Source organism: Artibeus jamaicensis, unplaced genomic scaffold, assembly GCF_021234435.1.
Source record: "Artibeus jamaicensis isolate MK-2021 breed Jamaican fruit bat unplaced genomic scaffold, CSHL_Jam_final contig_354, whole genome shotgun sequence".
Taxonomy (NCBI): Eukaryota; Metazoa; Chordata; class Mammalia; order Chiroptera; family Phyllostomidae; genus Artibeus; species Artibeus jamaicensis.
Window position 1 is genome coordinate 31,948,913 of NW_026521803.1, and position 26,233 is coordinate 31,975,145.

The 26,233-nt window shown below is 39.1% G+C and overlaps 1 protein-coding gene across 1 annotated transcript in view; it reads left to right on the forward strand.

Annotated features, from left to right (window-relative positions):
• Nucleotides 1-26,233, forward strand: part of DCC (DCC netrin 1 receptor) — a 687,608-nt gene that overhangs the window by 12,074 nt on the left and 649,301 nt on the right. The window contains exons 4-8 of the mRNA XM_053664328.1: nt 6,069-6,114; nt 7,032-7,189; nt 12,486-12,602; nt 13,089-13,228; nt 20,918-21,238. Coding sequence (XP_053520303.1) covers nt 6,069-6,114; nt 7,032-7,189; nt 12,486-12,602; nt 13,089-13,228; nt 20,918-21,238 — 782 coding nt within the window. The remainder of the gene's footprint in view (nt 1-6,068; nt 6,115-7,031; nt 7,190-12,485; nt 12,603-13,088; nt 13,229-20,917; nt 21,239-26,233) is intronic.

Consider the following 26,233-nt stretch of genomic DNA (forward strand, 5'->3'; position numbering starts at 1 on the left):
TTTAATCAAGAACAAAGTCTCTAGAATCAAGAAGACTCAAATTCAAGTTCAGGCTGGATGACCATAGCCAATTTGTGTAGCCTCTCTGAACTACAGTCTGTTCGTCTGTATAATGGAGATAATGGTAGCTGCTAAATTATAGGTCAGATTCAAGGAATAGACTAGGTAATATGTATGAGACATTTCATATAGTGAGTAGCAGATTAAAATGACTTAACAATAGAAGCTGCTATTAATGGTATCATCATAATTACAGAAGGAAAGTTGCCTACTTTGGGAAACGCCCCACCCTTGAAGTTTCTCTTGCTTAGGAAATTCCTGTGTATTTTTAAGAGCTTAATAAATGTGAGTCTCTTCCATACAACCCAGTGTAAAAAGTATATTCATCTATTTTTATAAAAAGCATTTCTTAGATATGATACTAGAGGCAATAAGTGAGTTGCAGCAAAAATAGATTTCACAGTCAGGAGAAAACAGTAAGAAATGAAAATCCACAGTGCTTCACGATAGACATTAACATTTTAAATTTTCTTTCTTCTACTTTGTGGGCAGGTGATATCTTCCAGCCTCTTACAATTACTGAAAAATAACAATGCATTATTCTTTTGAAAATACCTGTATCTGACCAGTGTTATTGGTTGTGGTCAACAGGAACATCTTTTATTTATCTGAGACTGCTCTGGTCTAACAAATGATTGGGATAAGGACTTCCACTCCCCACAGCCACTTCCACCGTAAAGCCACAGTGTAGTGAACGGCAGAGTTTCTCCAACTTCTTGTGCTTCGCCTCCTCCTGCCGGCTTTGCTCACCTCAGACAGAGGATGAGCCCCCTTTGCAGTATCACCTAGTCCTGCTGTTGAACATTAAACATTTATTTTAAACATTAAAACTGCTGAGCTTGTGAGTCTATGACCCACAGATACTTTTATTTATTTATTTCTAAGTTCTAATTTCTTTATATTGAAATTGCCAAAGCCACTGAACAGAAAGCAAATGAGATCTGGGTACTGTGGTTTCTTTCATGAAGTGTAACCAAATACATCTGGTCAGGGGAGCATGACAGGTGAATTTCTCTGGTTGGGCTGGTTGGAAGGGCTGGGCCGAAATGTACACATTTGTTATTGAATGCTGTATGGTTCGGTTGTGTTTGGATTATGGTTTTTAAAATATCTTTGGGTTTCGAAAACCCAGAACAATGTATTCATAACGCATGGCCCATCAGTTTAATCGTGGCTTTCATTTCATAGAGAAAGAGTCGTTTTGCATTTGCAATGAATTAGATGTTTATTTTCCCAACTCTCCCATTTCGTTATAGTGATGCAGTTTATTCACCTAATGGTGAACATACCCCCCCCCCAATTCCTGGTCAGTTCTTGGCTCATATTAGAGGGGTTTTATTTTCGGAGTGGTGGTGTGTCACCATAAAACAATACAGCCTTTGTATTGATGAGGACTCGGTGCCTGAGATTTAGTGCCTTTCCTGTGCAGCTATGACTGTGAGCCCTGCCTTTTTCTTCTTCTGCCTTAATGTATAAAATAAAGAAGTACTGTGCAGATATTATAAACTACTGAGAAAACACTCAGTAGTTGTTACTGATATAATTAATTTGATGCATGTAGCCTTAGAAATAAAGTTCTTTCTAGCAGCAGCTAATTCAGCAACACTCGGCAAATATGTCCCAAAGTGTGAAAAGTAAACATTTCTCCGTGTGGTGTTACTGCGTAGGTGCTCCATCCATTAGGGCAAGGCAGTTTGCCTGTCTTCTCCCTACATTGTTCTATATGAAAATGTAAGCATCTATGTTTTCCTGCATCTTCTAGGATGTTGAGAGCAAATGAAAAGAGACGGGTACAATGTACATGAAAGATGATTTTCTTAGCACCTTGTTAAAGTGAATGCCTTGTAAACGGGAACACACTGAGGTGTATTGGCAGGCAGGTCATTCAAGTTTCTGGATGTGGAGAATTATAGTCTGTGTGTCTGCCATCATGCTATTTTCTTCTGTCCTCATATGAGCAATTGCAGGAATGCACAAGCTAACATATCAGTTGAGAAAGGGCCCAAATGAGGGCCTATGGATGGATGAGTCTCAACAGCCCAGAGCTGATGGGGCTGAGAGTCCTGAGCAATGATTTCATTGACTTGTTGCATCTTTCAGGCAAACAAGAATTCGACAGCTGTCAAAAAGGCAGATTGGTCTCTGGAATCTCCAGGGATCTATGGAAACAGTGTGTATTTGGAGAAGTGATTACAAATATAAATGGGCTCTGAGAACCACAAATCAGAAAGCATGTGCTTCTGAGACCTCCCAGCTCATAGGGTCAAATTCAGGAAAATTGGATTTCTAACAATTGCATTTATTTAGGTTTTTTTTCCTCTGAGTATAGTTTCTACATTGAATAAAATTATTACATGGAAGAGAAAAAGCTTTAGCACAATAGGTATACACAGGGCTTGACTTAGTGGTCTATTTTGTTGTCGTTTGTTTATCTGCTGACTTCATGATCATGCCTGTCTTTAAAGAAGCTCCAATTGATGCCCTCTGGATGTTTCTGTCTCTTTAAATACATGGAAACAGGCCCTGCCCACACCTTTGCCAAGTTACATGTTCATATTTTAATGCACGAACAGTTTCCTTCCCATGGGATTGGAGTTTTGGACTCTGCTCACATCAGTGAGAAACACTTCCTGCTCTCAGAGAGGCAAGGGGCCAATGGAGAAGAGTGGCCCACACTGCACGGGATGTCAGGGGTCTGGGGAGGGTCCTGGTTTAAGAGCCATCACATGAGTCCACTCTCCTAATGGTGGAAGCACAGAATGTGAGACCTGGCAGGGTCGTTGAACTTTGTCTAAGCCCCTTGCTCTGCAGAAGAAGAAAGTAATATCCAGAGAAAAGGAGGAGATTGGTTGCCCGAGACCGTGCAGTCAGGAGGGCATCAATGGGAATAGAACTTAGGGTTCTTGGCTTGCTGTGTTCTATAAATGCCTTCAAGCATTGACTTAAAAGCTGAGGAGAACCCACTTATTTCAAAGAATATTTAATAACAAAGCTTCTCCACCATCAATTATTCTTTTGCGGTTTGCTTTAATGTGATTTAAATGAACATTATGCTTGATTCTTGTACAAAAGGCATAGGACAGTGGTTCTCACCTGGGGATGCTTTTGCTAGCGCCCCCTGGGGGTCGTCGGTAATGCCCAGTGACGTTTCTGATTGTCAGGACTGGGAGGGAAGAGGAGAAGGTGCGGGTGTCCACGGAGTACAGACCGGCTGTGCTGTTAAACTTCCTACAATGTCACAGATCAGCTCCATTCAGCAAGGACAGCTAGTCACCCAGACCGAGAGATGTCAACAGTTCCTTCATTCACAAACCATAGCCTAGAGGCTTGCCGGGGCATCTTTAGTTCTTCTTCTTCTTTGTTTTAAAATTAATCAATCCTCCATGGTTCTAAGAAGAAATCCAACAAGAACTGGATTTCTGTAGACCAAAATACAAACATGTCATTAGTATTGATATTTGCAAATAGCTCTTAAAAAGTCTGTGAGATATTGACGATGTTTGCATGTTTCCAAACATGGTCCCCTTGTGTATCCCTGTTCACATAAGTACCACTGGAACAGCTCAGCAAGAATCATCCCAAGCTGTCTGTAAGCATGCAGCATGATCCTCCAGGCTATGCTGGTGGAACTCGGACCTTCTTAAGCAGAGGAGCACACGTATGTGGAGACAGGCTAGGAAGTCCCACTAACTCATCTGGATGGGTTGTTAAGACACAACTGTGAGGGAGGCCTGGGTCACCTTCTCTTGTTCAGGTGAGCTCCCCCAGTTTCTTGAGGGAGATCAGATAATGCAACAACTCTCTGCACCCAGGAATTAGGCATTTTTCAGACCTCATTGGTTTTCTACAGCAGTCTGCTTAATCTTTATCCCCTGTTGCAAACAAACCACTAGACTGCCAATACCACCCAACAAAGGAATAAAATTTGTCCATCTATCATTAAGATAATTGTTATCGATTAATCCCCTTGTAATTTTCTGCTTTTTGTTTTCAGATGCTGGTTATAAATCACACCCACAACAGGCACCGAGCCTGTGTTTGTGTCTATTATGTCGCCCTGATAAGGCTAGGCAGCGTTTTTCACCTTCCTGATGTGAGTTATTGAGATTGATGGAAGCGCTTTGCTTGTCCTATCCTAGACACTGTGTAATTAATGTTTCATTATGTTAATACATGCAAATATGAGAGTGTGTGTTTGATTGGGAGGTGAGAGAACAAAAAGGATTAAAGAGTTCACTCCAAAGTACAAATTAATTTATTGCATTGCTAACTGGCCTCTTAGGAATGAGGGAGCGGGCTTCGAAATGAAAGGAAAAACTGAAAAATAAGCAAGAGCGGTGGTGTGTCCGTGTCTTTCAGAGGTGCCAGAGATGACACTTACAAAAAGGGTATTCAGTCGTGTGACAGAGACCTCGTCTGGGCTGTAGTTTCGGTGGTCCAGTAGAAGCGTTATTTCCTCCTTACGTACACAGCATTGAGACACACGCAGAGTACCAAAACATTGGTGCAGTAGCCTGGTCTTCCAAACACAGTCCATGGTTGACTTCATGACAGTATTTGAGGGGTAGCCAGAAGGGAGTTTTACCCCTAAACCAATTATCCACTGATCTTTCACAATGATTTACTTATTTGCATGTTTCTTCCTGGTATTTGTGGTGATAATTTTGGTTATTTTTTAATATATCTTTGTATTTGTGTTTTGTGATTTACTTACCTAGTTGCCTAATATTAGACAGTTAATATGTTTTCTATTTTAGCTGGGTTTGCTCTGAAATCAAACCTTGTAATGAGCTTTTTCTTTCTTCCTTCTTTTTTGTAAAGGCAGTAATGTTTGTTTCATTGGATTCTTTTTTTGAGGTAGCTTCTTAGGAGTGAATTTTCTGGAGCCTAAATATTTTTATGGCTTTAGCTGTAAATTGCTTTGTTAGGAAACATTCTCACACCCAATATCTAGCGTAGAGACTTAATAAATGGTTGCTGTGTTTAATTAGGCTTAATTAAACATAGGTCTCTATTAAACTACAATAATCCTTTTAAAAGAAAACTACAGTAATTCTTAAGTTTGCCACATTAACTTGTTTTAGCTACCCATACCTTAATATGGGAAAGAAAAAGAAAGTTAATTAACCTTCCCCTTCACTAGGTGGTGCTATTTTGAATGTGTTTAAAAAAAAAAATGGGAAACCAGAGAAAGAAAGGTTTGGATGTAAGACTCAGCCAGAAAGGGCAGGGCTGCATGCAGTGTTGAGAAGACAACCCTGATCCAGTAGGAAAGCACTGGGCGCCCAGTGGGTGGGAGGTGCGGATGGCAAAATAAACACAATGTTTTCCTGTCCAGGATTTATGTACAGTAAGAAAGTTACAAGACATTCTCAACTGTTAGTGTTATGTACTTTTATTCATTCTTTTGTTTAGGGTTTTTTGTTTCCTTTTTTTGCTTTCACTGCTGATGGTTATCTAGGAGCAGGGGGCAGGGTAGGAATCTGGCCACACCCATTTCTTTTCATATTGCCCATGACTGCTTCCCTGCTAAGGTGGTAGAATTGAATAGTTGCTTCTGGCCCTTTACAAAAAACAAACAAACAAACAAAAAATGCAGACTCCTGGACAGAGAAACAAATCTGACCGTCAGATATGAAGTTAGAGTCAAAGACATTATTTCAAATTCAAACCCACCCACAGGACAAGTTGTCATTTGTTATAGACTTTAGTCTCAGTTTTCTCCTCTCTGAAATCAACATAATAATAATAATTTTATCAGGTAGTTGAACATTAAAATCATGCAATAGGTAAGTTTTGGTCTTCCTTTTTCTCCTTCCTGCAAAGGAAAAGTTTCCAATATATGACTAAGATGCGTATTGATCTAGTAGTTACTTGTACATTGCCATGATGTGGTCAACTGAAGAGTGCTCAGCACTATGTAAATTTTTTAAAGCATGTGTATAGAGTAATAATTAATGCAATGAAAAATAGGAAGTCAGTCTTCTGTAAATTTCCCCCGCTTTTAGCTATGGCCATGCTAAGCTGTTAGCAGCTGATGTCAGCATTGCCCGGGTAGGTCTCCTGAACATATTTGTCTCTGTCAGAGCCTTGAACTCACCCTCTGCAGCAAAAGGGCCTGAGCTGTGAGTCATTGACTGTGATGGAGCGGGTTCTCCCCCATGAACCCAACTCGCATGTCTCATTCTGCCATTATTCTTTACGGCCAAAGCCGGTGGACTTAATGGTGGCCACTAAGTGGCTGTAGTCCTTTCTACCATGATTCATGTGTCATTTTTCACAGCAGGTTTGCAGACTGACGGGAGGTGTGACCATTTTTGGGTCACAGTCCCCTCCACTCAGACCCATCACATTTTTAATCACTTGGTTTTAACTTACTTCCAGCTACATTCCAGTATGAGGAGGCTTTACACTTACTATCAGGATGTATATCAACAAACACTGGCCTTTCATATCCATGCAAAGAATTTTGTTTTGATGAGTAAGCAACATATAGATAAAATTGAGGCAGTAATTCTCTTTAAATCCAAGTTTGACAAAAAAAAAAAAATCCAGAAGCCTGAGAGTATATGATAGATTTCAGAAAGAGAAATGTGTACACTATATCTTGATACAAGTAGTTCTGAATACTTCTAGTACCTGGCAAAACTTCTCAATATCAGATAAAAATAAATCAATTTCTTTAAAAAAAACGTGCAAGTATGAACATCTGTATCATCTTTAAAATACTGATAGGTTAGAGACCATACATCCCGGTGTGCCTGACAGTTCTAAATGAGTGCCCTGGCATATTTTTAAATTGAGTCTCCTTAAGTCTCAGAAGTATAATTTGTACAAAAAATTAAATGATTATCCTAATAATCACCCTAATGAGTTAGCTTGAAACTAGCCAAGAACAAAATGCAATGTCATGATTAGCCTGTCAGCATGTCGTGCCTACTTTTTGTTAAATTTCACTTTATTTTCCACAGGCTGATGTTCAACAGCGATCCCATCTAAAAGCTACGTTTAAATCCTTCACCCTCTGTGTTCCTGGCTTTATAGCTGGAGAGGCCCAGGGATGCACCCAAGAATGCCTTCCATCTGCCAAGTTCAGTTATGAGATTCTTAGGATCCCGCTTACCCTTACGTAAGGGATTACAGCTACAGAACTAAAGTTTGGACCTAGTGGAAAGCAATTATTATTAAAGGAAGCCCAAAATGTTTGCTGTTTTTCTTTTACTCCCCTTGGTTCATTGAATGTGTTGAAGATGGCGAGATAATCTCCTTCCCTGAGATGAATGCCACTCAACACTTGCTTTTACTATTATCTAGTATGTGCTTATCAGTGTTAAACCCAAACAGGGCAGGGGCTTTAAACACAGTTTTAGGCAGAGTTGACTTTGAAATTAGTAAATCAGGTATTAATATATGCAGTAGATGAGTACAGCCTTTCTGGTCTAAATTTGGGAGGTCCAGTGTTTATAAATTCTTATGACCAAAAATACCTTGGTTCTCATAGAATCAGTTATGTGGGATAAATTCAGGGGTGTGTGTGTGTGTGTGTGTGTGTGTGTGTGATAGAGAGAGAAAGATTTGTGAACAACCCCAGGGAGAAAATTGAGTCGGTTAGTTTTGCTACATGGTATTCCCGCTGCACCATCCCACCCACTGCCCCCTTCCATGTATAGGCCTCGGGGTCTCCCACTGCTAGGAGTGCACAGTACACCCCGAGGGCCCCACCCAGGGAATCCCAGACCCCTGTCCTGCCAGCGCTCACTGTGGTGACCCTCATGTCATCCTTCTGGGCTGACAGGGTGACAGAATCTGTAGTCCGATAAGCTATTTTATACCAAGTAATTCAGGCTATCACAATTGTTGACTTTGTCTCTCTCCCCAGATTACATATCCACATGACCAAGAGATTTCAGTGCGTAAACCCTACCTGATGTATTTTTCTGGAATGACGTTAGCTAGAGGAGAGTCCGTATCAATTATTTATTTTAATATTATGCATTTTTATCTGTTCCACCTCTGAGCTGGTTTTGCCCCACTTGGCTGTGTACTGTACTCTTTATACAGTTTGAGAAAAGGGAAGGACATAGATAAGAAGCAGAAAGTTGCTAGAGAATGAGACCTAGACTAGAAATAAGACACATTCAGATTTCATTACTAGATCCTTTTCTGAGCTATGTGATTTTGGTCAAACAGTTACCTCTCTGAGCATTTTTTTTCCTACCTGCAAAATAAAGTTAACACTCCCCACCTAACCAACTGAGTGACCTGAGATGGCCATGTAAACTCTAAGTAAATTACTTGAAATGTAAGAAGAAATAAGTAAGAAAAAGTGATTACACGGTGTCTGTAAGCTACAATGCAAGCCTTCAGCAAATCTTAATGCAACACTGACCCATGATTTAATGCGATAAACAACCCTCAACCTGAACCCCAGGCCAGCCTGGGCACAAGACAAGAGATCTGACTGTAAGCGAATTTCACCACGATCCCTTCTTTTCTCATCTGTATCATGCATTCCCCTGACTGTGTAGTAGCAAGGACATAGCTTTTATGTTGTTGTTTACTAGAAAGAAAAAGAATTATAAAGGCAAGAGAGATTTTATTTCATTATATAGTAAAAGGTTTGGTTGATGTAATTTAAAATTTAATTATAATTTTTTAAATTACCGGTCTGGTATATATGATACAAATCAAAGAACTGTATTGTTTTAAAAAAAAGTAATCTCCCCTTTATGTTCCGTGACATCTATTAAGCCCCTGGCTTTTCTGGCCTTGACGTGATGTGAGGTTGAAAGAGTTAAATGCATTAGGTCAGGACGCCATAGGTCGGGCAGAATAAGAGAGGAGGCAGGAGTCTGTGTCTGGGGCCATGTGTTATTGGTGGGAAAGTGTCCTCAGCTGATGAATTACAAGGGAACCCACATTTGAGGTAAAGACTGTACCTCACTCAGTAAATTCAGCCCATTTACTTCTCTTGGTTTTGTTTTCCATCTGAGAATTGTGTGTGAGCTGACTTCTGAGAATTTGTGATAAGACTTGCACCTCTCAATGGAATTACAGTTTCTGTCATTCAAGGGAACCCTCTCTTTATTATTTAGATACATTGTAGGCTTTTACTATTCTTAAGTGGTAACACGGAAGATCATTTCTTTGCTATGATTCTTACTGGTTTTATTTTTAATTAAAGACAGGGTGAAAGGAATTTGCTGAAGGTCAAATAAGATAAATACATGAAACGCTCTTAGATAAAGATGTACCCAAGGATGGTAAAAAGTGGTCAGACAACCTCAGGAATCCACAAGGCAAAATCGATGATACTGTAAGTCCCTAGCTCTTCAGGATTGCAAGTTACCATTTTAAAAATCACTTTTATTGATCTATAATTGAGCTGTACATATATAATACATGCAACTTGGTGAGTTTGAAGAAGTATAAACCCATGAAAACACCACCACAATCAAATTTGCTAGAAACATATCCATTATCTCCAAAAGCTTCCATCCACCCTCTTTATTTATTGAAGTTTTTGTAATTAAAAAAAACACAAGATAAGATCTACCCTCTAAGCAAGTTTTTAAGTATACACTACAATATTGTTAAATACAAGCAATATGCTACACAGTGGGTCTACAGGAGTTATTCATCATATATAACTAAAATTACGTAGCCTTTTTATTTAAATGAACTTTTAAAAAACTTTGCTGTGGTTTCCAGGCATGGTCGTGATATGTGGAAAGAAATCAGACCTTTATTTTTATATATTGACTTTTTTAAATGAGAGAGACAACGACAGAGACAGAGAAAGAGACTTATACATTCATTGGTTGCTTCTTGTACATGCCCTGACCAGGGATTAAATCAGCAATGTTGGCATGTTAGGACGATGCTCTAACCAACTGACCTACCAGGCCAGAGCTGTGAGCCTTTTTAAAGCCAATGAAAAATTCCTCTGTGCTACAGCAGTGGGAAGGTCTATGCCGGCTTAATGGCAATAAGAAAACAAAAGAAACGGCTTTTCCCTTCACCTTGAACATTTTTCATTAAGATGAAAAAAGCTAATAAGATTTTTTCCCTTTCTTGGGGCTTTCTAGTAAATAATGCTATGATAATAGCATGTGTTTTATTTATCATCAGCAACAAGAAGACTACATTTTCCACAGAATTCCCCACCACTCTGTCTGCTAAGCTCCCGAAATAGGTACAGTAGGTAACTGGGGCATTAGACAGGATGAGGAGTGTCCAGGGGCAGTGAGGAGAGGGACAGGAAGGGAGAGAATGCAATAATGGTCTGTGGTCCTGAGCTAGAGAGCCTTTGGAAGGAACACAGTAGCTGGGGTCCACATAGACATTGAATAGATACTTAATAATGCGTGTGAATACACTAGTAATTATAACGAAGAAGTTCTCCTATATGCACAGCCAGTAGACCAAATGTTCTTGCTGAATGAAGCTCTTATACATGGTAAATTCGTTTCCAGGAGGAATGCTATGTTAACACTAGTGAGTCTAGCTCAAGGGGGCAGCTTCAGTCGGCCTGGACCACCATCTCACCACTGCCAATCAGCAGTATCGTCTTCTGAGGATAGGGTCTGTTTTGGCTATCTGCTTGTTTATTTATTTTAATAGTGGTTTATACATTTTGAAATAGTTGACTTTTAAATCATCATATACATATACATCTATATAATATCCTCAAAATTTGCATCTTGGCCCCACAAGTCTGAAAACTATTTACTATCTGGTTCTCAGCAGAAAACGTTTGTCAACCCTGCTTCAGAATATGCAAAGAGATGTTTTCAATGTCATATCTGAAAATGTTTATTTTTAATGACAGTAATACCGAGCAATATCTGTCATTCACAGCCAAACTAGAGGAATTAAGTTTCTATTTCTCCACCTATGTTATGATATTCTTTCAGCAATTTAGGTAATTTTCCTAAATTTGTGTTTTTATCTATATAAGTTTACTCACCCAATAGATATGTATTGAATACTTTGGAGACGGGTAAGGACAACTAAGGGCTGTGCAATATGAAGAGATGAATCTGATGTATTTCTGCTCCCTTGGAGCCTGCAGTGTAGGAGGAAGCAATTCTCATAAACATGATCTGTGAGAGGAAGAATAGAGTCACAGGAGAGGCAGCAGAAAGAGCCATCACTTCCAAGGCTGGAACTGTCGCTGCTGCTCAGTGAGGCTTTCCATCTCTGCACAGGCTCGTGTCTAACTTTCCCATTTTGCAGAATGAGAACCCAATGAAAATCAATGTTTATTGTTTAACCTGGTTAAGAGTGATAACTAGTTCTAAGATATTATTGGAAGTCACACCATATTGGAAATCCAGAGAACTGGGAGTCACTTGCACACGGCTCGAGAGAAATTTTTACCCTGTGCTTTCTTTGATGTCTGTAGTAGGACTCGATAACAAAGGATTTACTGATCCTTTACTAAAGATTCAATCTAAAGAACTTTCAAGGTTCCAAGCAGACGTTCAGGTGTCAACAGGATGTTATTCACTTGAAGATGCACTTGTTAAACTATGGACATGGTAGGGTCAATCACTCCTTGGCTTGCCCGTGTTTAATTCTGAACCACTGTGTGAGCACAGGGTGTCTTCAACTTTGGGTCCCTCCTGCTACTCCAGTGTGTCCAAGGTAATAACCACTGGATTCTAGGGAAGGGTCTAATTAGAATATTTCTAGAAATTGTCATAAGCAACTCATGCAGGCAGCACTTTTTTTTAATGAGAAACACATGTCTCTCCTCATCTTCTGGTCTGCTCTAGCCAAGAGACGCATCAGTGGTTCCTTTATCTCGAAGTTCTCAAAGATCATGCACATGCTATGTATGGAGCCTTTGGAAGTCCCTCTCTGCTTCTGGTCCTCTGGAGAGACTTCGTCCTTGTGCTTCAAGTCACATCTGTTGAACCTAAATTGTCATGGAACAAGTTGTTTGGAAGGTCCCTTAATAGACGCTGACTTCCTGAGCAGTTGGAAGCTCATTGGCTCTCAATTCCAAAGCTGATATTTCTCTTATCACTGTGGGTTTTCATTCTTGATGTCATACATGGACTAAGCAGAAATATATCACCTTCCTCCTGGGACAAAACTCTGTAAATATCATGGCGAAATGAATGACAGCGCTTTAATAAAAATCACTGTTTGCCCTCCATTTTCAGAAAATTGGACTCATGTAACACAAATGTTTTCTCAATATGGGTCCCTTCATCTCACTTTATATCACAATATCAACTGTGAAGTTCGCTGAATTTTTAAGGCTTTCCCTGAATCTGTCAGACCTTGATGGAATTAATCCTTCATATTTGGAATAGCAGTTTCTGCAAATCGAATACTTCATTTTTCATGAATCATAATAAAGCATCTCATGCTTTTTTTTGATAGAGTGACCTCCACAGTCTTTTATCTTCAAGGAAAAAGATGAGACTGTCTCTCTATTTTGTGGATAATGAGGTGGGCTGTCGGTCTCTCAGCACCTTCAGTGACTACGACTCTCCTGTCGCAGTCAGGAGACTGCATTGTGGTCTCCTGTAAGTCTGTGATAAACTGATCACAGATGATTATAGCAAATCTCTGCATATAGTGAATTTTTCCCTATATTAGAAGGTTATTTATTTTATAAGTGGAAAAGTTAATAGATGTGAACTCAGAGACTTTTTTGATATTACAGCTAAAGACTCCTAGACGTTATCTAGTCTACCTCCTTGTTTTATTGATGGGTATGTGATTCCCAGTGTGTGGGTCACACTCAGAGGGCCATTGAGTTACAGAATTAGACAAAGAACTCAGGTTTCCTGACCCCTCATTCTGAGAGCTTCCTGTGGCAACAGTGTGCCCTTATCTGTATGTAAATGACTCTGTTGTTCTACTTGAAAATCACCTGGGTTTTTTGTTTGTTTGTTTGTTTGTTTGTTTTTGAACAACACATATCTAATCTTTCAGAAATCTCATTGGCCCCGCCTTTAAAGTGAATCCTAAATCTGACCATCTCTCACCACTTTTATGCACTGTTTTAGTCCAAGTTGTGTCGTCTCTCACTTGGACTGCAGAACTGGCCTCCTAACTCATTTCCCTCCTTCTTCCAGTGACCCCTGTTCTCCACACACCAACCAGAGCGGTTCTTCTAAAACAGGCTCTCGCAGCCTCAGCACCACTGGTGGGTTGAACTGGATAATTCTCTCTTGTAGGACATATAGCAGCATCTCTGCCTCTTGCCAGGAGATGCCAGTACTGTTCTTCCCAATTGTGACAAGGAAAATTGTCTTCCAGACATTGCCACATGTCCTCTGGGGGGCAAAATCTATGCTTTGGATAACTACTCTTTTAAAAATAAGTAGGACCTTTTCACTCTAATCAAGACTCCCCACTAGGTTTCTGTCTTCCTCAGGGTTCAAGCTAAGTCGTTTTGCTTATGTACAAGGTCCCACACACCTCCCTCTAACCTGTGGACCTTTATCTCCTTGAACTCCCACTCTCCCTCTGTCTGACCCAGCCATGTGGGCCTCCATGCAGGTCCTGAAAAAGGCTATCTTATCCCCAACTCAGGGCCTTAGTATGTTCTCTTCTTCAGTCTCTCTACAGAGTTCCCCTAGATATGGGGAAGCCCTAACTCACAAGTATACTTGGAGGTGGAGCCTTTGAGAAGTAATGGGTTTAGATGGAGTCAGGAGGTCAGAACCCATGATGGGATTGGTCTTTATAATAAGAGGAAGAGAGGCCAGAGAAGGAATTCATTCTCATTACTCTCTCTCTCTCTGTCACATATTATTACAACCATGTGGGTAATGAAACAAATCACTACAAATCAAAAAATGAATAATCTTCGAAAGGACGTACATACAAACTTTAGCAGTGGCTATCACCAGGTGAACAGGATTATAAGCAATTATTATATTTAGTTTTATATCTATATTTCTTATTTGTGATAGTAAATAAGAATAACAATTCATGATATGGTTCTGAAAGTCTGTTGGTCCTTTCACAATTAGTGGTGTCTCCAGTGCTTGTCCACTCTTCACTGCCATCCTGATGGAGACATTTCCATGCACTGCGTACTCTTCGAATGATGCTTTCTCTACATACTCTGCATCACCTTTCTCAGTGTCCCAGCACACAGCTGTGCACTGGTAAAAGGGTATGCATTCCCCTACTTTGAGAAAGGATGATGAAAAACACGGGAGAGGAGAAAACCCATTCACATTTCACCAAAATGTGAAAGGGGAGGAGATGTTCAAACCCAAGGCAGATTAAGAAGCACATTAAGGTTTTACTTTTCCATGTTAACTGTGCCTGACACCTAGAAAGTGATAACCCAGATGTCAGACTGTGTTATCTGTTGAGCTGAAAAAAATGTCTTTACAATTTGCCCGGCATCACACAACAAAATCAACCTGTAGAGATTTAGCTCTTAAAGCAGCAAATGGATATAGAAGCTATTTCCCCACTCTCACCTAGGCCTGCTTATTTTCTTTACCATTGGATTTTGCTTGAGGAATACCCAGACAGTTGCCCAAGGCACGTGTTTCTTTCCCTAAAAAATACATCAGACCTCCCAGGCTTTGTGAAAGATGCCCCGTGTCCAGAATGTCTGGTGTGGAACCTCTCTGTAGCCTCACTAAGATTTCTGCTGGGGCAGTTGCTCTTTGAATCCCATAGTTGGCATTTATATTTCTGAATTCTGCTCCCTATCTTGCAAAGGGGCAAGAAAAAGAAGAACCACTTTGTCATGAACAAAGAAGGTTTGGAAACCTTTCTGCGTGGACATTTGGTGGTGCTGGACTAGGTCAGCAAATGTCCTGACACCAAAACCACTGTTCCTGATTCAATTGTGGGGACCTTCCCAGAGTTCTCTGTTCTCTCTAGCACTCTGTTGGGGCTGAGAGGAGTCGTGTAACTTCATAGACTACATGCTTAGCTTTGCAGAGATCTGAGGGAGGTCAATTCATGGGGCAGATGGTTGCCAGATAAAATACGGAATGGTCAGTAAAATTGAATTTCTGGTAAACAACAAGTAATATTTTAGTCTAAGTATGCCCCATAGAGCATATATTTAATGGAACTATATATGACATGGTAATATTAATACATTACTTCTTTTTCTGAAACCAACATATACTGCTGTCCTTAATTTTTATTTACTAAATCTGGCAACTCTAATGGGAGAAAAACTTGAACTATCCTTTAAAATTTTTATTTAAGTTTTTATCCAAATCTTCCCTACATTTTAATGACACTTAATAAATCCTCATAGTAAAATGCAACTGTGTATCTTTCTGGTGAATCTTCCCTGCATTATTTAAATTCATGAATACATTCCTCCAAACCTAATTCATTTCTAATTTCCATTGAAACTTGTCTTAAAGTCAAACAGTTTTAAAATATGTTAGCCTCTAGCAAGGGTTGGAATATGCACAATCTTTTAAAGATATGACCACATCTTCTGACAACTGTTTTTACTGTGTCATGTATCCAAGTAGGAAAAAAAAGGCCAAAAAGCACTGATACTTCACAGAAGTCCCAGTGGTCATTGGTTCTGGTGCTTTGGTGAGCTTCTTTCTCACTCTGGACTGGCTGAAGTTCAAGTCTTGCATAAGGTGAACCACATAAGGCACACCCCAGGCTGCAGCAGAGAAAGAAAGAAAGTGCTGTTGTGGTTTTGCCCATCTAGATACTAACATGAACCCAAGGGCAGGTCAGCAGGATGAGTATCTGAATGAGTATTTGAGTGCTGGTCACAACAGAGGAGAGATGAGTATTGTCAACAACAGCATGCTTTCTTGGCCTTTCCCCCACTTCAGCCTCTCAGAGAAATATGCAACAAATAATAATAAGATTTTGTTAGGTAAAAATAAGAAGAAGAAATGGTGTTCCATTAGTTGCCTTCCTGGGTCATCTCCATAATTCACCTCCCTACTTAGAAAAATAGTTGAACCAAATTGCACATCTTCCCCAAATATGGAAAATTATATCAAGATGATCCAAAGAACACAAGGATCCCCATGACCTGGTTTAGGCCACCTGATATTTTGGAGAAGACCTTCTCACCTTAAGTGGATGCCAGAATCTCCTGGAAGTCTAATTAAAGCACCTGTCATGGGACTGTGCCCCCAGAGATGCTGCAGGGGGGCCTGGGGAGATGCCTCAGGTTGTAAATTTCTAACAAGTTCCCAGGTGTGGTGCGTTGCCAGTTGAGAGACCATAATTTGAGAATGGCTCATTCACAATTTATATACTGATATTCTAAACCCAGTAAGATTCATATAGAGTTAGGGGTTCTATTAATTTATGTTGCATTTCATTTGATAAAATCCCCACGTCATAACAAAGCCTTACGAGCTTTATAAGCTTTTGCTAGGACAGAAGTCCATATTTACAACGGCATGTGCAACTGATGTTTGATGAATTGAAAATTAATGATATTTCATCGTCCATAGAATCATTTTCATTTCCTTCAGTGGAGATCTCTTTCTTTATCTTAATGTAAGATAAGCAGATGCAGAAGCATCTGTTTCTCAGAAGAGATAATGGTAAAATTTTCTGTGTTGACCACAAGATTTGGAATCATCGAGATCTTCAAGCATCCCAAAGTGAAAGTTCCTGTATTTCAAAAGGGATAAAATTATGCCTGGCAAGTTCTATGGGGATTTGTATGACATTTTTTACTCTTCAAATCTTTTCAGGAGCCTCTCTCTACTCCTGTGCTACTTTTCATGAATTTCACTTTTTAGCTTTTATTGCTTTAACCAAAAGCTTTCACGTTCTTGACTTGGAAAGGAATTTCTGACTCCATGGGGCATTATTTTTTTCACCCTTAACAATGTTTGATATTCTAGATAAAATGTCATACTTTCAAAACCCATTCTAAGTTAGTCTGCCTCTGTGACTGAATGAATGGTCTTTGAAATTAACAGGAACATGGTAGGGAGAGCAAGCACAAAGGGATTGAGCTAACACAAATATTTGTACTAGCTGTTTGATCATTTTGGTGCATTTCTAAGGTACACGAAGAATCTTTCCTGTCTCTAGATAATTAATAGCAACTTGGATATGTCCCCAGCAATGTTACTTCCGATGTTTATTTGGCTGACAAAACTAAAGAAATAGACATCAATATTTCTTCTTTGGTTTACCCTCTTACAGTTGGCCCTTCTCTGTATCCTCATTTGGGAGATATTGAAGGTTTTACTATGTTAGTACTGGTTTATAAAATTGCTGTCTTTCAGAAGAAAAGAAGAAGGAAGGAAAAATGTCCAATTATATATGATATTTATTACTTTTTCTTCAGACTGACACAGCGTAAGAAAAGATACCAATTAGTCAAGTGGATACACGGCTCTATGCCCAAGTCCTGAAGATTTAGAAATCTTGAAAGCCAACAAGTAGAAGGAGAGAATTGCTGGAGACTCACTCTTTGTAACCTCGAGTTCTGGTGACGGACCTAGTTATGGGTTTCTTTTTTTTTTAATTTTTAAAAAATTTTATTTAGTTATTTTTCAAGTACAGTTTTTTGTCTATTTCTCCCATCCCAGCCCCCCCACCCTGTGCTCCCCATAGTTATGGGTTTTAGTGGATAGGATCTTGATACTCTCAAGTATCTTTCTCTGGAGTATATTCACCTTATGTCATTTTACATTAGGCAAGAAGGATTGATTCTTTTATGAAACAAGGCTGAGAAATGTTATAATTTGAGGGTTTAACAGAATGACCACTGGCTTCTTAAAAATAAGGTCCAAACAAAGTGAAAAAAAAACTTCTCCAATAGGCTTTTTTCTGGATAAAATTTCCACCATTGTTGTTCTAATGTAAAATCCTTTGTAAAATCATGAAAAAGAAAGAAGGCCACTGAAACACTTCAAAAGCATTCTTCTACTGCTGTTCGAGTATTTCCCAAGAGATCTGGACCCTCATCAGACTTGGCTGCCCAAATTCCAGCCATAACTTTTTAATTTACAAACTTCAAAAATTATTTCTACTCTTTTGTCATCTTCTGTTGTATCATCTCTCTCTGTTCACACATTAAATTGATATAGTTGGCTTCAGATGGATTCTTGGATTAAAAATTTGATAAAATTATTTTATATTTAGATATATACTGGTAGGCAACATTCCTCCAAGGAAGATTCCAAGAGATGAGGGACCGGTAACCTGAATGGAAGTAGGTGTAATATGTTAGTGGGACACTTCCTCAGCCTGTGTGAAATACTTCACCAGCGAGTGGAGGCAGCTGGTGCCTAACATGGTCAGACTCTTCGAAAAGGGGACCATCCGAGCCATTTCTGTTATTTCCCAACAATTCTATTTTCTCGAGTCTGTCTTTTCTAAGAACTAAGTAACTAATGCATGTTACTCAAAGCAGTGAGGTACCTTCATTCCAGAGCCATCTTTTGAAAAATGTGATTGTTAGAAGGAGTACACAGCTCATCCTACCAGTGAACTGCAAGGGTAATTATATTGAAGAAATGTTCACCTTTATTTATCTTGTATACATTATGTACTCCCAGCACTGAAAACTGTCATAACCTCCTTGTTTCAGATTAAATGGATTTTTTATTTGTGATAATGGGCACAGATGCTCATTAACATGTTGTCATAAATAGCTGTGTTAAATGTATTATGTGTTCTGTGATATAAATAAGTTCAACATGAGGTTGTCTAAAATATAGTCCTCAGGAAGAACAAAAGAGTAATAAATGCTTTTTAATGTAGTTGGCTGAACTTGAATCCTAAATTTATTTCTACCTCATTAAGGTTGTCTGTACGGAAATTGCAGGTATTACTCTAGGGAAACACCTTGACATTCAAGGACAGTAGAAATCCTTTGTTTTCCCTCCGTTGGTGTGTTACTAGCTTGTTTCTTTTATTGTACAGGAGATATCTGTAGGCACGGGCAATGAACAGATAGCAAACTTAGTTGGCATTGCAGTCAACTTAGAGCTGGATTCTTGTGGGATGCCTTCAACCCAACTTAGTTCTGAAAAGTTTCTAAACTGGATGTTGAATGTAGAGTCCAGTGCCCTCATTTTATAGATAAAGGAACTGATCTTCTTGAGAACTTAAAAGATGTCTTTGAACCATAGAACTTGAAGTAATAAATACATGTTTATTCAGACTCCCAGTTTTCTCCCTTCCTGGAGAAGAGTAGACAGTAATAATTAAATTAGCTACACTAAGAGGATCTGTGGGGAGAAGGAGCCTATTGGACAGTGAGGGGACCAGGCTATATCTTTTGGAATGTTTACCAATATCACTTATTGGTAACTAATGCTCACTGTTATTTTATAATTCATGTTTATTTGGTCTAAGTGCCATCTGCTTTCTTTGGGTGAGTGGTCTAGTTGAATGAAATGAGGGTATGATGATGGGTGGTGTAGTTCACTGTGAAAGGTGAACAGGAGTGAAATAACAGCCTCTGGATGTATAGTTTAGGAAAGTTTGGGGTGCAAGAGCATGCCAGGTCAGGCCAGGGAGCAACAGGGAGAAGCTGTTCCGATTTATCTTCATGGAAAGTGGAATATGCAGAGCTAGGTCTACTTTTGTCCACTGGAGCTAGTATGGGTCAATCCTACCTGAGAGTATTGATGATAAGCAGTTGAGATGCCTGCCTTTGAAGTGATGGAAAAATGGCAAGTTTATAGAAGGTACAACAAAAAAGGTGTTCCCATTGTAGAAAAATCAAGAACACTAAAAAATTGAGTTGTTATCTTAAAAGAAAAAAGTGAAGGCTAAAATATTATTTAATGTAAAGGGCCCTTACAAAGAAATGTCTGTCTTCCTCTGCATCTTCATACAAGGTGATTCAGGAGAAAATAGGATTAAATGGAATCATGAAAATTCATTTAGAGTCTAAAAATGATTAAATATTGAAAACAAGATACTGAGGGACATTGTAGAATATTCTATCCCCAGAGATGGGTAAACATGAAACTGGAAGTAATGTAATTGGAATGATTTAGGTATATACCTGTCTAAGCAAAGGACAAGCCCAATAAGCTCCTGAAATCTCATCAAAGTCTTTGACTCACCAACCAAGTATCCTGCCAAATGCCGTAGTGCTGGCCCCGTAAAGAATACTCTTTAACTATATTTGTTCTGACCCCTCAGTGTTCTTAAATGCCTTTCCATTCCTCCTGTTAATGTCTTATGTTCACATGTTTATGGGGGGAAATCCAGCAATAATATTCACTTAGATTTTCTGGCTCATGAGCAACATTTGGGTGGAAATTAAGACACGCCAGGGACTTGTGATTTTGGTGGTAGCTTTATTGACTTGCTTCTGCAAGTGAAATTACTTACCTGTTTTAAAACCCACCTGAGCTTTGCTCTAAATAACTTCCCCCACTCATTTAGAGTTGGTTCTCTTGTTGTTTTGAATAAAACAACCTGAGTAGATTTATTTTAAAAATTAATGGAACTATAAGCAGAATGGTGGGATAGAAACATTACCTCCAAACTGAGCACTTCACTATTACTCATTGCTACTTTAAAATATCTAGTTTAAAAAAATGAAATACCTAGTTCTATTTGGAAAATTTTAGTTTATTCTGCCCAAATTTTCAAGTATTGACTGATACATGATGATGGCCACGCCTAGATTTATATAAATTCTCACTTTTTCATATTATTACTCTTTGGTCCAATTGTTTCATTAATTATGGTTACTTTAATTGGCCACCTTTTTGCTTCTTTAACACAAAATCCTTGATTTTAAGTTTAATTAGCTCATGGGTATTTTGCAAAGCACCTAGTTTTTTTAAAAAACGTTTTGTAAAAAAAAGACAGGGGATTTAAGCTTGAGATCCGTTTGACTAAATGAACATAAATGTTACCCTGGGCTGTCTTGTTCCAGGTTTCCAAATTAAGGCTTTCACGTCGCTGCACTTCCTGTCGGAGCCTTCTGATGCCATCACCATGAGGGGAGGAAATGTCCTCCTGAACTGCTCTGCAGAGTCAGACCGGGGCATCCCAGTTATCAAGTGGAAGAAAGATGGTATCCACCTGGCCTTGGGAATGGACGAAAGGAAGCAGCAGCTTCCAAATGGGTCTCTGCTGATACAGAACATCCTTCACTCCAGGCACCATAAGCCAGACGAGGGACTTTACCAATGCGAGGCATCCTTAGGAGATTCTGGGTCAATTATTAGTCGGACAGCAAAAGTTGCAGTAGCGGGTAAGTGGATTCTCCCTCCTCCTCCTCCTCTTCTTTCTCCATCTCTTCTTCTTCTGTTGGTTGAGATAAGAAAATAATCTCTGCAGAAACAACGTATATTTTTAAGAAAACAGAAAAATGTAAAAACATGTACTTATGTTTATTCCTTCATTGTCTTGACTTTCTTTTTGGACATCATTTTGGAAAACAGAAGGATCTTAACAGTCAATATAGTTTTCTGAGTTTTTTTTCAAAACAAAGTTTGGCTCAAACTTATCCATTATGTGTATGAACTTTTTATTACTAAAAAAATAATTTTCTAATTCATTCTATTTTACGGCCTCACTAAGAATAAAATTTTGCAGATTTTTTTTGCATTTACAGCAGTGAATTTAATTGTAATTTTAATGGTTCAACCTACAACATGTAGATTTCTAAATGAAAAATACATATTTGATTAGTGCTTCCAAATATCTTAATGCTTGATAATGTGTTGACTCAATAACTGAGTAATTAGGTGAACAGTTTATTTTTTATTTTAATCTAGATATTGCAATGGCATAGACCATGGGGGGCAAAAAGTAGTACTGAATGTTCTGGAATCCATGGGTATTGTTGTTTTTCCCCATTTATTCTGGTTAGAGGGCAGTTCGTGATTATTTCTTGTGGCTTTTTCAGTGTTAGACCTGTAGAAAGAGGAATCAAAGTTTTACTCATCTATAAAGATTTAGTTAAAAGTTAACATTTGATTTAAAAAATTGATATGAGACACAAAACCAGGCAAATGAATCTCAGCTGAAATAAATTTAGGTCTTCAAATGGCTAAACAGGCTTGAAGGGCCACTTTCAAGCTCAATCTTTAGTTCTCAGAAAAAATAAAACTGTAACCTACAGGCTGTTATGTAGTCATTTGATGTGGGTTTCCTTTCCCACATCCCATCTAGTCTATGTCCTGGAAGCCTGATGAGAACGAGGACTCATTATTGGCAGTAACATCCTAGGATGACCAGGCAGGACCAGCCACTTCCTTGTGCCCTCACTCTTCTAGTGAAGGTGCGGTGAAGCTGAAATCTGAAGGAGGTGACTTTTTGTCAGGTGATGGTATGAAACACGAGATTTCAGAGATAGGTAGTCAGTGCATACTTTCAGCTCCATGACTCTCTCTTGTGGCTTCTTTTGCCCACTAAGAGCTGTCTTTTATATTCAGTTAAACCAGACTTGAACTTGAGTGAAGGTGCTCTGGTGGTCAGGGTCCTTACCTAGAGGTGTAATGGCTAACCATCCAAATTTAACCTGGGCTGACCTGGATTTACCAATGGAAAATCCCGTGCCTGCGAACCCCTCATTCCCGTTAAAACTAGGATGGTTGGTCAACCTACCAGGGTACCCCACCTGCTATAGTAATGACAGACTGAAGGGTGAATGCAGAACATCTGCTTTACTCAGGAAACACATGAGGTAGCATCCTGATCATGGAAACTAGGACTATCAGCTGCCACCTGGGACCTTTGAGTGATGGGTGTGTGAAATTTGATTGATGAGCATAAAGTGTGCAGAGGACTGAGCATCTAGGTGAATTATGATTGATTAAAAGGAACAAGGAGAACCATGCTGAGGACTGGGGTAAAAGCTGTTTTCTTCCCAGAGTGCTCCAAACGCAGTGGGAAGGGTCCAATCTGATTTTCTCTTATTTGAGCATTCCTGGCCTCTTGGATCCCATCCATCAGCCACCCACAGTGCTACGGGAACTCTGCCAAGCTGAATGAATTGAACTGGTGTCTTGATGCCCTATTCCAAATGGCTGATGCACACGTGCCTGTCGAAGGAAATGTCCTGATATGTTGTGGTTTCAGTTTTCTTGCAATCTAGATTTATTTTTAACGTGTTCTCTGTTTCAGCGATGAAATGAAGAACAATTTCTTCCCTGTGAGATATTAAAATAAAGTGGCTTTGGCTTTTGTATTCTGTACAAGGATAGGCTGGCAGGTTCAGTCACTGAGTTACAATCTAATATTAGATTGTATCATTTCGAGGCAATAAGGCTGTTCACGGTGTTTTAGACACTTACCGCGCTGTTTGGCAATACAGCATACATCAATGTTATGTCTGCTGAGGTTAAAATTGCCAAACTACTGGAATGCACAAGGAGCATATATCTTCCTCATAATAAAGACTGTGGACCTGATTTAATCTCATTTCTAAAGCGTTAGCAGTCAATAAACCAGTCGCCACTAAAAGGTGAAAAAAAAATCTGTTCTGTACCCTGAAGTGCAGTGGAGAGCCCATTTAATATGATGCCCCTTTTCCATTTTTGCTCTCTCAAAGTGTCTTTTGATAAAAAGAAATGTGGCAAATGAAATCTGTCTTTAATCAATCAGCACGTTTTATGCAGTTATCTTGCCAGGCACACCATTCATCTTCTTTTCTAGGAACTTCTCAAGTGCTCTTCATACCCTGAGTGCACACTTAGCTGAAGAGGGAGGGAGAGTCAAAGATAAAAGAAGGGATGTTTCATTCCACCCAATATCTCATTAACAATCCCGGTGGTGACAAGCCACTGACCACTGGTATTTCTGGTAATTGTGAGTTCTATCCATAAGGAATGTCCAGGCTATTAAATCTCCCTTTGAAAGTACCTTAGCCAGTACTGGCTAGAACTTGGGAATTTTATTTGTTTCCAAGTAGCTCTAATCTGAAATAGTGCAGTATTTCTCTGCCATGAACACCTCTGCTTAGCCCTCTATGTTGAGAACAGCTTGAGGAGAGAGGCAGAGCCAGCCTTTATAAAGATTCTCCTACTACCCTGTAGACCTAGCAAAGTATGGGACATGTTTAGTAATTTAGTAGACACTTGTCTTACGAGTGAAGACATGTGGTTTTGGGTGGTATGCCATGTATGGAGCAGTTTTTATCAATATCATCTTCTCCTTCCTCATTCCCCTCATCTTACTTTCCCTCCTCTACTTCTTCTCCTTCTTCTTTTTAAATGAACTTGATCAGATTAAATTTACCTACTTAAGTGTCTGTAAACACAATCTTGGTGGACTGAGTTGAACTAATTTTAATGATCTATTGAGGACTTTGGAATTAGAAGTTGGACTGTGCTGGAATATTGATATGCTACTTTAAAAAACTCATGTGTCAATTTCTCATTCATTCATAACCCATAGCATCAAAATGACCTTGCACCTGGCCAAGTACATATTTCTTACTCCAGATACCGCCTGCTGTCTAAGCTGCTGGATTCTCTTATGCAAAATAGACATAATAATAACAACCTCCAGAGCCTGTGGTGGCTTTTAAATAATATCTAGGATTTAAAGCCTGGCAGAGTAGAGTCTTAATGACAGCACCAGTACAAACAGACATCATAATTGTTATTATTGTGTTATTATACTTATTAGGAAAGGACAACTTTTAATGTTTTCATGTGATAGTATAAAACATTTTTAGGGGGCAAAAATACAGGCTACAAATCATGAGCCATAAATACCATCACTTTGGATCAGATACCTGACTTTGTAACCTATGAGCAGGAACCAGCAAGCCTGGTTTGAGTTTCCAAAGAGTTGAATCTGCTCAGTTTGTTGGCAAGCAAATTCCAAATTGCTTGTTTGGCAAGCAGTGCCAAAAGCTATTTGACTATGAGATTCATTTTTAACAAGTTGAACTTGTATTATGTAGGAGGCAATATAATTTTACTAGTCAGACCAGGAGTTTTAGATCAAGCAACTGCTGCTATCATTTCAGAAACAGATGCTGAGAAATATTCTCAGCTGAACCTCCTTAATGCCCTTTCAACATCAAAAAGATTTATCAAACCTGGGGTCATAGGCTTTAGTTGGTCTAGACTAGGAATATGACACAACTCCAGGACAAACAAAAAAAAAACAGTGCTAACATGTAAAAAAAAAAAAAAAAAAAAAAAACCAGATCACTACAGAGCTCCAGTGAATAATCATGAAAGTACCATCTCATTATTTTTACCACCACACATTCACCATCCAGCACACCTGTGTATCCACACAGACACCTGCCCGCCCACTTCCCATGCAGGGCTCTGAGGATCAGAGTTGGACCCTAAGAGCTACATCTGCTTGTGTTCACACTCTTGGGGATGGAGCGGCCCAGCCCTTCCTCCCCCAGGCAAAGCAACTCTGACCTCAGGATACAGTGTAGGGTGTTTTTTTGCCCAGGTAGCTTCTTCCTTTGTTAATTTATAAGCATTGAACTATTGAATATTAAAGCCATTGACTTAATTTTTTGGTAATACTTTGCTCTTTGCACTGTCATGTGCATTATTATCTCATAATATTGAAAAAAAGTTCTGTGATATAGATACCCCAGCTGACAGAGAACAAACGGAAGAAAAGGGTGAAGTGCCGTTTTACAGGCAGATGGGAACTCCGATTGTTTAACTGGCACATACTCATTCCCTTATCACTTTCCTTCTTAATCTAAGGACTTGATTTAAGAAAACTGCTAATAGTTTCCCACACAGTTAGTCTTTTCTTTGTAATCAGTGAAACTCTCTAAAATATAAAATAAGGAAAAAATAGCTTTTATTTATCCATTTAGGCCCTTGAAAATATTAACTCTATTTTAACATAGTTGTAAAGGAGGAAAAATTTTTTTCTTCTAGGGTCTGTGCTGCTTGATTAATGAAATTGACATAAAACAGATTAACGGGAAAATAACTTTAATTTTACATGTACAGGGAACCCCATAAAAATATGAAACCCAAAGATTGTCAGGCAACTGAGCCTTGCCTTCCATCCTGAAGAGTGTGGTAAGAATCTAGGGCTTCAAAGTGGGGGGATCAATTCACAGGATGCTGAGAAGAGCAGATGTCGGTAACTGGGTATTTGCCCTGGCTTTCAGATGGCACATTCAGATTAAAAGTTATCTTTGGTAATACTTCTCTTTGTGGGCCATAGCCTCTGTCTACATTCTCTCAGGTAGTTAGGAGGGAGGTGAAAGTTTTTTTCTTGAGTCTGATGGGTCTTGTTTGCCATC